Genomic DNA, 13,234 nt, shown 5'->3' with positions numbered 1-13,234 from the left:
TGGGTGTGCCTTGTCCTTTTTCTCCTCCTTCATGCCCTCCATGTCTCACTGTGGTGTTGGCATTTTTCTGTTGGTTCAGGCTGGGGACACACTGTCCAACGGAGGTGACAGATATTGGCACGTTCTTGTAAATGCAGCCCAGGGAGTTTCTGGTATTGAATGTTTGTCACATCCCACTGAGGGCAGAGCCCCACACGCTGCCCTGCAGGACAGAGCTGGGCAGGGCAGCAGAACATGTGAGAGATAAACAGAATAAACAACCTGGAAACCAGCACAGACCAATTATGGCTTCTGCTTTGGCAGCGAGGCAGAAATATCAGAGACTTTCTACAATCCCAGGATCATTTAAATATCACAGATTCTGACAGGGTGCAAAGCAGGGACAGCCACACCACTCACTGCCAGGGCTGCTCCAGAGCCAGGAGCCCCAGCAGCCCCACACCTTCCAGCTCCTGGAGCAAACACAGCCCCAGCCTGCAGACAATACCCTCCTTCAGCCCCAAAACTGGGATTTTTTCCCAGGAAGCTATCCATCCTGTGTGCAAAATGAGACAGCAGGCCTGTGGATGAGCACCTGTTCCTTAACCCTTGGTGTGCCCCCAGTGCTTCCTCCTGGCTGGGAAGGAGCAGCACAGAGCAGGGGGCACTGAGAGCTCTGCTCCTGCACGCCACGGCTACAGAGAGGCACAAACCCACAAATCCCACCCATCCCACAGGCACACTGCCCCCCAAACCAGCCTGCTGCCACCACCCCAATTCTGCAATAACCATTCTGCAGTTTTCTGAACTCGAGGAGTCTGGCGACTTTCATGGAGTTAGACCAAAAGCTTCAAAATGTTTTCATCCCCCTTTTTTTCGTGCCTTTTTGTAATGCAGGGACATGTTTGCAGGAGTTATCTGCAGTCATGAATCTTACTTAGTAAAAATGAATGCTAGCATTCATACATCATCATCACTTCAGAAAGAGAGATTAAGGAAAACACCATCTATCTTTGCCTCCAAAAGTGAAAATCACAGGATTTAACCCAGCGAGTGCTGCTCCTGGAAATGGTTGTGGCTGGCTAGAAGTCAGGATTCTCCAGCTGCCTTTGTTCTCAGAAACAACTGAACCACTTCACAGAGACTCCTCTGAATCAGTCAGAAAACAGCATGAAAAACCTCAGCTAAAACTGCTTGAGCTTTAGACAGTCTCATTTTAGAAGTATTATAGTGCAAAGTGTTGCACAGCTACTCCGTCACTTTCTGATCGTGGGTATCTGCCACTTTTCAGATAGAAAAAATGGGATTAGACTCATTTTTAAACTACCAATTCAGACCGAAACCCCCTCAGTTTTACTGCACTTCTCTGGCTTCTTTCTCACCATAGCACCTATCCACTAGGAAATATCACATGTGCAATGAATTAGACCACAGTCCTTTCATCTCCAACTGCTTTGAAATGTCACTTAGTAAACCCAGTAGAGTTTGTTTTCCCAATGAAAATAGATTTCTCCACTAAATCTTCACATCGGGAATGTACCATGTGGTTTGCATTTTCTGTTCTTCAAAACAGTTCCCCAAAAGCTCACACTGTTTGATTTCATTTGCAGTTAAGAGAGCTAAAACCTGAAATGTAGTGAGACAAATTAAAAATTATAAAAGGGAGTTGAGGTGGGGGCCTGCATATTCACCCTATACTTACGTAAAGTGCTGTTTACTTTTGTGCCACTTTAGCATAGTACATTTCAATATAAACCCAAGTGTATTTCTTCAATAACAAACAGAAATTTAACAAAAGCAGAGGCTGGAAACTCCCACTTTGTTTTCAAAGAAGGTTGGATACCTTATTAGAGCAATATTTGGATAATCAAACACACAAAAAAGAGCACAGGTAAATGAAAAGAAAGATTTTTACCTCATCTGATGCCCAGAATATGAACTTATTCTGTGGATGGAAGAAGAAAGGTCCTTTGGGAGTCAAAGCATCCCATCAATGTGAATTATCCTCTGGAAGCATTCCTTACTCTTCTGTGATCACTGGAGCAGAGTAATTTAGGATCTTAACTTTATCTACAAGTCTGTGCAAAGGGGATGGATCCCCAAAAAGCACTGACCACTCACCAAGAGCTACAAGCCCCTACTGACTGGGAAATAATTGGGATTAATAAAGCTCACCTGTGACCACAGCTCTGTCACTGTCAGCACCTGTGTAAAGTGGAATTGTTCCCACCTGTCAGGGCACAGAAAACACTTCCAGCTGCAGCCCATCCCAGGTGTCTGCATTTGGAACTCAAATCTCCCTCCTGAGCAAAGGCCATTCCCTGCAGCACCAGCAGCAAAAACTTCTGCCAGTGTATGGAACCAGAACTGAGTTTTAAGCCCTGATTCCCAGTAAGCACCAAACCACCCAAACTCACCCATGAAAGTTCTGCTTTCCTTTCACCCTCCCTGAGTATCACCCTGCTTTTCTGGTGGAGAGAATGCTGACATTCAGGAGGTCTCAGCATCAGATGAAGCCAGCTCATGAACTATTATTTGACAAAGTCACAGATGAAATGGGTAACTGCTGTGCTGATAAAACTCCAGAGCAAAATTCCACCAAAACTGAGCTTCTCTCTGCATCCAGAAACTGTGTGAGGCTACAGCATGGCACAGGGCAGAGCAAGGAAAATTCTGGTTACATTTTATTTCTTTAGAGGTGAAAACCAAGTAAGTAATCACAGATAAATACATTTAAAATGCCCCTACTTGTAACAGCCAAATAATTTGCATGAAATGTCCTTTAATAATCTGGGCAAACGGACTCAGGGTGTTTCAAACATCCTCTCATGAAGGATACTGAAATAGTTCTGTTTGAACTGCACCTATAAAGAGAATAATTATCACTAAAAGAGAGATATTTCCAAAACCACTTCAGCTCTGACATGGTCTAGCAGTGTCAAAATATACCTGACATCCTGAACTTTCCCCTCTTCCAACAAAGGAATATGTAAATGCTGGGGGAGAAAAAAAATCATAATGAACTATTATCCGTCTGTGAATAACACTATGAATGTCTGACACATCAAATGCAGTTTTGGTCATTGGAAGGGAAATTGCATGGAAAACAAGGTGGGCTGAAGGCATTTTCCAAGCAACCATGACTCGTTAGATAAATAAAGTCTGTCAGGCAACAGCTTGTGCCAGTGTCTTGGCAGGTCTTCCTGTACAGGTTCTAACACGAAAATCGCATCTTTAATTTTAGCAAAGTCCACAGTCATAAAAAAAGGAACTGGGAAAAGTCAAGAGAAGCTAACAAGCCCTGGAGAGCCACGGCTCCAACGTGGCACACGCTTATTGAAGGAAGAAAGAGGAGGTGCAAAAGGCAGAAAGTACAAAGAAAGGGCAGAGCATTGCTAAAGTCTGAACGGCCAGGAAGCAGTGCTGGATTGATTGGAGGGCTGAGAGGTGCATTTCAGGGTCTAGATCAGGAGCCACGCTCTAGAGGCATCCAGAACTGCGGAGTCCATTCCAATTCACACATCTCAGCAACTGGCACAGGTGGATCCCTTTCCTTTCTCAAAACATAAACAAATCAATGTCAGCTCTGTTCAAAGGAACCATTTGCATTTTGTATTTCCTGACCAGTATTGCCTAAAGGCATGATTTTTTTACCTCAAACCAGTTCTGACACGACGGCACTACAGGATCATGTTTAAATGTCATCTGATGATTCCTATTTAAGTGCCACAGTTTCATCGCTACAGCTAATTTAATTCTAAATGAATTTTCAAAACCAAGACTAAAGTTCAATGGAAGCCTGAAGCTTTGAGGACTTGTGAAGCTTTGAGCCTGAGCTGCAGCGATATCCAGCTTTAATCCGTGAAATAGCCAAGGCAACACACCAATCCCTGCTTCTTTGAACAAGGGTATAATGCAATAAAGACCTTCCAGATGGACCTTGCACTATAGGTGTTTCCACATTTGTCTTTCAAGACCAGTCAGCACCACCCTTTTATCTCCAGACTCCCGGTGACACTCCAAGGGAAAAAGGAGAATATTCTAATTCCATTATGTCGCACACAATTGGAAAAATTCCTTTTACCAGCTTGCTGACATTCCAAAGCACAACACATCGGCTTGTGGATTCAATATGAAAATGCAACTAATGGGCACCTGCAGTGAATTGTTGAGCACTGTCATGTGAGCCTGATCTTTTATCACACTGGGGTTATCCCTCAGTAAAATGTATCAGCAATAATTCACAGTACTCCCCAGTCAGCTGCAGGTACTGTTGTAAAAAGAACTTGCAATTTACCCCAAAGTAAAAATATTTCTTCTTCCTATCCACATTACGATAACAAAAGGTAATCAAGTGCTAGAGTCATTTCCATTCTACAGATGAACAAATGAAATCTGACAGGTGACCTCAGCATTCACATCTACACATACAGCTGGAGAGAGAATTACAGAAAATAAGGAACACCACTTAGAATTCCTTGCTCTTCCCTCCTCTCACTGTGATGGAATGACAAGGGAGCATGTTCAACACACACATGGCAAGAGAGTTCCCTATTCCTGAATTCCTTCACTAGATTTCAGAATTATCAAGAATTATCAAGGGTATAATTATGAAAAAGAGAAGCACAAAGGCATTTGAGACAATAAGAGCTCAGTAACATCTGTCATAAAACACCAGGTTTTTTTGAGCACCTATAAAAGATAGAAAATATAGCAATTAGTCACTCTGCCAAGTAAAACACAGCATTTTATTTTTAACAGTAAAAATAAGGCCATGTAAAAGACAAAGATTTGAAGACGCAGCAGGACAGACCAAGCTCAGGCAGGGTCAGGTCAGCTTCCCCAGCAGGAGAGGCTGTACACACCCAGGTGGGGCAGGGGCAGCTCTCCTGGCCACTGGAGCCAGAGCCTGGCACACACAAAGTCACCCAACGAGCAGCCCCCAGCACAGACACCCCAGGAAACCAGCAGTCCTTCCTAGCTGTACCAGTCCACTCTAAATCCCAAATCACAGCCGTGCACAAAGAGAAGCACCTTCTCCATCTCAACAGCTCAACGCTGCACACCTGGAGTCACAAAACATCAAATTTCACACCCCACCAGGAGAGCAGAGCTACAGAAAGCCTAGATTAAGCTCATCATTAAAAATGTGGGAATTCAAGGCATAATAACAAAGTATACAAAGTATGACAAAGCTGTAATACAAATTGATGCTCTACAAGATTTTACATAAATCTGTAGCAAAACGGAAACCCTCATGAGTTTTTAGGATGATGTTCATAAGTAGGTATCCACCCCTCACTAAGGGGCAGCCAAATTCAATCTCCTTCTTCCCCCATGTTGTGATCAGTGAAAATTAACAGGTATTCAGAAGTCAATACTGTATCACCTTCCCCACAGTAGTTATTTATTCCATTTGCTACTCTTTATTTCATACCAGCAGAGTGAGAGGTCATTTGATTCCACAGTGCAAAAATCAAACATTCTGGCTGTTTCCAGAGAGATGAAATTAGAAAATAAAAAAAAAACACCACTTCAAGTCGTGGAAAAATGATTTAGAAGAGAAAAGCTGGATAAGGCATAACTGATGTTCCATCAGGGTAGCAGTGCTTCCCAAACAAGAGGTCAGCAACTATTTTTAAACAAAGGAAAATTCAGAGTTTCTACCCACCCCCTGCCCCCCTTCATAAGATCTGTTCTTGTAAACCACTGAATTCTTGGCTGAAGTTCTGGAAAAGAAAAAAAATATATTCAATCTGAGGCAGATGCTTGGCACAGAATACTTTAGCTGAAACAGTTAATGGTTGGGGAATTTATAAGAAACTAAAAACAAACTCTCCTAATGACAACTCCAATAGCAGTAGTGCTACCAACCCTGTTTGAAATAACACTGCAAGAAACTCAGGGTTTGGGGGTTTTTCTTGTTTGTTGTGGGGTGGTGATGGTGTGTGTTTGGTTTGAGTTCAGGAAAATAGTTTTATCTTAAGCATCAAAAAGCACATTCTACCTGCATGAGGGAATGGCAGTGTATTCATGTAAGCCTCACTTTTATTTGTTCAACACGATACAGAACCAGCAGAATGAGGAAAAAACTCCACCCACTACAGAAATCAAAGCTGCATGGTTTACAGAGTGCCTCTCATGTTCTCTAACCTCTCAGTGTTTAATATCCTGCAGTGGATGTATGATGCAAGCAGCTCCCAGAACAATCCCTTGTTTTAATTTGGGACAAATTAAAGCCATACCACTGAGCTGCTGGGCTGCAGGGCCAGCTCAGCTCTGCTCTCCTCCCCCTTCTTGCTTATTCAAGCTGTAAGGGGATCCCAAGGTGATACAAACTCAGCCTTCATTTAAAGAAAAAAGTGTATTTTATGTGCTTTATCTGCCCTGAAGCAGTTTCCAGAGGAATTAGAGGCACGCCAGGGCTGGCACACAAAAAGAGGGGAGCTCAGTTTGGGAGAGGGCAGAAACCTGGCAGCATCAATTTCCATTTGCTCAAGCTGGTAAGGAGCAGCACCCTCAGGCAATACAACTGGTTAGAAATGGAATTTCACAAGGACAGAAATGAACATTACAAAAGTTAACTTTCATTCTTAATCAGAAGGAAAAATTAAATGGTTACATAAAGTTACAGTGCTTTTTCAGAAGTTGTTTGGAGTGACAAATCTTTTCATCACGGCTCGTTTTTGTAAAAGCAATACAATATTACAGAAAAACATTAATAGAATATCTGTCAGTTTATATCTGAATAGATCTACTTGAAGTCAAAATGGTCAGTTTATGTGAAATAGTTCACAAAAAATAGAGACTCATCCAAGTAAATTTGGGATGCAAGCCCAATTTTAAAAGCAAATTGCCTTGTAAATTGTATCCGTTTCAAAAATATTTTCAAATGAAGAGCTGCCCAGTTGAAAAATGGTACCAAGCAGCAAAATGCAGCAGTAACCCTAGTAATGAAATTTTAAACATATTGATGGGATATTTCAATATCTACACCCTGGCACTACTTGCTGCAGTTAATGAGCAGAATCCAGTGGTCCAAGCCCTCTGGTGCATCAGGGAACATCAGCTTTCCTTTTATTTACTTCAGATTTCCTCTTTGGACACAGAAAATCTGATTTTTAAGTATACTCAGGAAACAATTAAGTCTTTTTTTTTATCCAAAAGCATAAATTTATTTCAAAGTGGTTTGTTTTTTTTTTTGTTTTTTTTTTTGTTTTTTTTTTTGTAAATAAGCACCTTTCTCAAACTTTACCTTTTTAGTTACCTTCCAAGTTTTCTCATAAATGTCAAATTCTTAAGCACTGTTTTGGGGTTTAGTGTTGGCTTCATGGTATTGGAAAGGGCAAGTCACAGCAGGGTGGTGTCTCATAGAGAAATACACAACTAAAAGCACCAAACACAGAAATTTTAGCAGCAGTCATTAACATAATTATGAAAAAAAATTTGAAATTTCACAGTGCACTTCTACAAAATCAGAGAAATTTACAACAACTGGAGAATAGTAAAAATAGGATGCAAGAAGGAACGATTAACAAACAAACAAAAAAAGACGTTTGACCTCACCCCTGACACTGCAGTGGATGGCAAAACCAGGTTAAATTCTTGCAGGAGGGTACAATAAAAGTGTCCACTAAAGGGGACTGGTCTGGCTGCTCCAGCTGTCAAGCTGCTAAAACTGCACTGCTCTAGGAGCAGCCTTTGCTCATGGCAGTGGCACTACAATTGGCATGATCTCTGCTATTCAAGCAAAAAAAAGTGCCAGAAGAGGCTGTCTGCAAGCACAAAGGTACCGAGCCAGGATGTCAGGGCTGCAACAGACACATCAGCACTTTGCTTAAGTGTAATGGGAAAGAGCCACTTCGTCCCAGTGCACTTCCCTACGAAAAGTTCACTTCATTGACCAGGGCTGCAGAGCTGCCAGTAATTTTAGTGATGGGGATGACACTTGGTGTATGGAATCCAAGCTCTACAGATTAATATGCTTTAGACTAGCAAGGAAAATAGAAGAGTACACTCACTGGGTCATTTCACTGGATACAGCTGAAAAGAAAAATGCTGACCTGAGGCTGTGTATTGACCCAAAAAAATGTGAACAAATAGATAAAGAGAGAGCATTTCCATTTGCTAACGAAAACACAGGCACTGCTGGGCTGAAATGATTTCCAGAGCGAGATGCATCCGCAGGCTTTCGGCAGATACCTCGCAGTGAGGAGACTGCAGAAGCTCTGAACTTTGAATGCACCATTTGTCCCTCCCTGTTTCAAAGGGGTCACATCTGTCACTAGAGCCTGAGCCAGTCCACAGAACACAAAACAGTACAACTGCTTGAAGAGCTGAACACTGTGAAACTGTTTTGCCGGGGTACTGAGTCTGTAAGGAAGGCTGAATAAAATATAAAGGACTCAGGCCGCCAAGAGCAAGTCAGGACAAGAGTTTGAACTAGACAAAAACAAGTTTTCTGGCCAGAAAGTTATTGCTAATGACTATGAAGGACAGGGAAAACAAATTTCAGCCAAATACCTTCAGCTCACACCTTACAGCATCCCAAAATAGTGCCTGTATTTTTATCACTGGAGTTTTTGGATAGTAAACAAACCAAAAAGCCCCACCGGACAAGGTGGCCAAACTAGAGTCAAGTGTTTCACCAAAGGGGCAATCACAGTGAGTAAGAGACAGAGAGAAAGAGAGAAATGATTGACAAAACCAGCAAGGCAGTGCTAATCCTGGCAGCAGAGACCAGCTCCAGCTCTGCTGACAGCCTCCCCTGCACTGAAGCCACCTCCCTTGTACAGGCAGCTCTCCCTGCTGCACAGGAAACAGCTCCCAACTGATGCACAGGTACGACTGCAAGTCACCCAAAACATGCATTTGCTTTCCCCAAAATTCTCAGTTTACCCTTTCAACATCCCTACTGGATGGTTCTCCATTACTGTCTTCACACCCCAGTTCTCTCAGCTTGTTGCCATTTTACATCTTTTATCACAATATGCTTTTTGTCTCTCTGGGAATAGCTGGGGCACATCTAGTGGTGCCTGCCAGGTATGAACCACTGCCAAAATCACACTGTGGCAGCACAAACTTGCATGTAGCTTCTGAGTAAATTAACAAGTTTACCAAAGCCCTGGAGAAAAGTGGGATTCTGCACAGAAATCTCTGACACCTCTTTCATGGCACGGTCACACCCTGAAAATTGCAAGATTTAATTTACTTTTTTGTCACTTAATTGTCTTAGATAGACACAGCCACACCTGGGAACAAAAATTTACTGCAGAGGGGCATTGCCTTCCAAACTCTGACCAGGAAAGTTTGTATTCCAACTCTTCTGGCAAGTTTGCCATTATTAACAGAGTTTCTGGCTATTCCTTACAAGCCACCTTTTCAGCAGTGCTGAACTTCAACAGAATAGAATAGAATTTCTCAATACTTACTAATATTTGGCCATTTAAGAAAACGTGACATTGTGCTGTTTAGTACTTCATTTTACACAGATATTTACTTCTGCAATTCAAGAGCCAGACACACATTTATGTATTAGAAGAACGATTACAGGGATGATATTTTATATCACAGTCATGCACTTAGAAGCAGCTTTGAACAACCATTTGCAGTACAACTGCTGGGTGTTTTACTAGGTAAGTACAGTGTCTCATAAACTTTGATCTACTACCAAATATGAAAACAAAGTAAAGTGGAATATTAATAGCACTATCTCCATTTTGAAAGGGTTCTATCCAGAAGAGAGATTAGCCACTTATAAAAACTGCACGCAGCTATAATTTAACATAATGCAAGCTCCTGCTGTGCTCTTGGCTAGTACTAACGTGATGAAATTGAGAAAAAGGAAATTTACTGAGTTTTCCATAACAGTAGGGTATGCCATGCTACTGAACTTCCAAAATCAGATATATAAAAACTCTCGCTGCTTGATTAATTCAAAATGAGAATGAAACAATATTGAAAATAAACAGCCTCAATCAGTGACCACTGCAGTTTAACAAAAGCAAGGACGCTGCAGGGCTGTGGGATGAAGAAGGGCAGAGCAGAGCCCAGGCAGGTGCTGTGCCAACCTGTGGATGCACAGCTGTGTTTGCATTTGGGCTCAAACACTGCTTCTGTACCTAAAATCCTGCTAAATCCACTCACCTTGAACGGCTGCTCCTGTTCAATACTTTCTTGCACTTACAGATGCTTGTGCAAACAAATCAGTTCTCTAGCTGTGCCTCCTTAAATGCTCTTTTTTAGGGCTTAGTGTACTTGCAATTTCTGTGAGCCTTGCTCTAGCTCACTGCTAACAGCAAATGAAGATTCCCACTTATCTATCCATTCCAAAATGCAGTAAATCTGTACATGTGTGTTCACATTTATGCTCTGCCTCGGAAAAGCTATTAAAATAAATAAATAATCTTCCTTCAAGCTCATGAATACCTTCTATAGGCTATAAAGGGGCTTAAGCACATGCATTAGCACTTTGCTGAAAAGAGGTCATTTCCTGAAAGGAATATATATACACTTGGGATTTACTTATGTAAATACAATTTCACACACATCCTCTCCACCTAAGGAGCAGACATCCAATCATCGGTATGTAAAACATGTGCTTGCACCTAAATGCAAGAGCACTCTTGCACACTGACTTTTATACATCCTGGTCTAACTAGAGGCATGGCTCAAATTAAATGCCAAGCTTCTTGCTTGAGATTGAATGAATTAACATTATTGGCCAGATAATAACCCAAGCATAATGGCACACTGGGGCCTAAGGCAACATTTCGTGAGAATTTTCTTAGAAATTCAAGCCTGATAGGAGATGCTAATGAGCTTAGAGAAGTAAATATGGTTCTTTAAATAGCAAACGACAACTTGTCCATAACAGTAAGTTTCTCAGCACATTTACAAACGTTTTTGCTTTCGAGCTATAAAGTGACTTTCATTTAGTTGGACTTTAGCTCTCAAGAACAATCACTGTCCTCACACACCAACAAAGAGAGTGCAAATACACGAGGGGAGCGCAAATGAAACGCTCATTAAGGCTCCACAGGAAACTATACAAACACCTTATTAAATAAGTTTAATTAAGTGGCTCTTTTCTAAATCATACAGCGCCCAACAATGCCCAGGCCAATTCCCCGCTCAGCAGCTCTGCTTTTCTCCCCTGAAGGAAAGTAATATTTCGTGTTTTCCTCTGCAGAGCAGAGCCCCAGCAGCAGCTGCTGGCAGTGCCACCACTCCCGGCTCCTGCATGGCTGAGACACCGGGCTCCAGCAGGGACAAAGGGCTTAAGGAGTTGGGTTGGTTATAAACTGTCCCTGGAGAACTTTCTCCCGCCTTTAGGAAGAATCATACCCCGTTTCTGCTGTACAAATGCTGTCCCAGAGCAGTGCCATGGAGTGGTGCCTAACTCAGCACGCTGAGCCCAAGCTCATTGCAGGGGATGCGCTCATCAGAGCATCCCCACAAAACGCCAGGCACTGCTTACAAACCTTCATCCCGTGCAGGCCCTGCAGCTGAGCACCAGGCTGATCTCATTCTCACCTCCAGAACAGAAACCTGCATTTTAGACTCTGCACATCAGAGCGCGTCAAGGCACCGCGCTGTCCATTCATTTTAATGCGCGTTGAAATGACCGGCACTAAGAGGCCATGCAATTTTCTGCCAAGTACTTTGTTTTCCCTGCCGACTGGGGTGGGAAAAGTCCTTTTATGAATTGCTCCCGATGCCGCTCTTGCTTCACCCTTGAGATATTCCCGTATCTCTCACGGCTGCCTCCGCAATCAACTGCCCTGGGAGAGAGGCTGGCAGGGCTGGACCGAGCTAAACAATGAGGAGTCTTTAGGAATAATCGTTTTACCACAAAGAGCACCACTAATACCAGCAGGATAAAGGGCAAAATCATGGTTTCATTCCTAGGAATGGCAACAGAAGCAGGCATTGCGGCTAGCTTAGGAAGTTTCCACACCCTCCCACCCAGACGGGGAGGAGGGCATGGTTTAACAAAGCATCCACAACCAGCATGTTTCTTCTGAGCAATAAAACAAGAAGTGTTGAGACACGGCAGTCACCTACTGTTCTGCACAGAAATCCCCCTTGGGAGCACGCACTGCTTGCATCCCCGAGGCACTTCAGAAGAGATTTCCCTTTGTCAAAGGAACTCTGATCACAGAAGTCCAGCGATGAGAAAAACCAGCAGATCATTCAAATGACCTCTCTGCTAAGCCAAACCTGTTCCTCAGCTGTCCCTTTGCATCTGGTCCAGCCCAGGTGACAGCTCTTCCATCCAGGCTCCGGAGCTACCACCGCACAATTCCAAGAGAATTGAAAGGACGCTATTCCCAAACGCTGTCACCGTGCTGCTCTCGGAGCTTTCAGCGCTGCCCAAATTCCGCTCCAAGCAGGCGCTGGGACCCCCCTCCCACAGAGAACGCAGTTAACACAACGCAGTAATTAACACGCATCTGCAAAACCATCATGGTCAAGGACGAAAGTAAACTTTGCCCGTTCCTCATCGCAGACAAACGCGAGCTCGCAGGGTTGCCCACCATTCACAGAACCGGGGAGAGAGAAAAAGCAGCAGGGAGAGACAGGAGGGAAGAAGAGGAGGAAGGGGTAGCTGAGTTCATATAACCGGGGAGAGAGAAAGCAGCAGAGAGAGGCAGGACCGAAAGGAAAAGGCAGGAGAGAAGAGGAAGGGGTAGCTCAGTTCACATAAGCGGGGAGCGAGAAAGCAGCGGAGAGGCAGAAGGGAAAGGAAAAGGCAGGGGGAAGAAGAGGAGGAAGGGGTAGCTGGGTTCACACGGCTGGCAGGGCACTCCGGGCTGGGGAAGGACTCGGAGCCGCCCGTGCGCGATCAACCGGTGCCCGCGGCGCCCCTTACCTCCGCAGAGCAGCGCTCCGAGCAGCAGCCGGGCCGCCCGCGCCATGCCGAGCGCCGCCGCGCCCGGCCGCGGGGCTCCGGGGCCGCTCCGCCCTCAGCTCCGCGCGCCCGCCGGCCGCGCCATGGCCCGCGCCGCCTCACCGGGCACGGCCCGCGCCGCCTCACCGGGCACGGCCCGGGCACGGCCCCCGCCGCCTCACCGGGCACGGCCCGCGCCGCCTCACCGGGCACGGCCCGGGCACGGCCCCCGCCGCCTCACCGGGCACGGCCCGCGCCGCCTCACCGGGCACGGCCCGGGCACGGCCCCCGCTGCCGCCCCGCCGCCCCCCGGGCTGAAGTTTGGCAGCGCCCCGGCACCGGGAGGGACGGGGCGCGGAGCGG

General features: G+C 44.7%; 1 protein-coding gene across 3 annotated transcripts in view; it reads right to left on the bottom strand.

Moving 5' to 3' along the window:
* The window catches only part of TMEM132C (transmembrane protein 132C), a 182,922-nt gene extending 169,921 nt beyond the window's left edge, over positions 1-13,001 (bottom strand). For 2 of the 3 annotated variants that reach the window (XM_077787270.2, XM_085593385.1), the window contains exon 1: positions 12,854-13,001. In XM_077787270.2, coding sequence (XP_077643396.1) covers positions 12,854-12,899 — 46 coding nt within the window. In that variant the 5' untranslated portion in view covers positions 12,900-13,001. The other variant, XM_085593386.1, reaches the window with a different exon arrangement.
* Between the last annotated feature and the right edge of the window lie 233 nt (positions 13,002-13,234).

This window comes from Lonchura striata, chromosome 15, assembly GCF_050655825.1.
Source record: "Lonchura striata isolate lonStrDom1 chromosome 15, ASM5065582v1, whole genome shotgun sequence".
NCBI lineage: Eukaryota > Metazoa > Chordata > Aves > Passeriformes > Estrildidae > Lonchura > Lonchura striata.
Note: the sequence above shows the minus strand (reverse complement) of the source record. Positions and strands in the feature narration are given on the sequence as shown.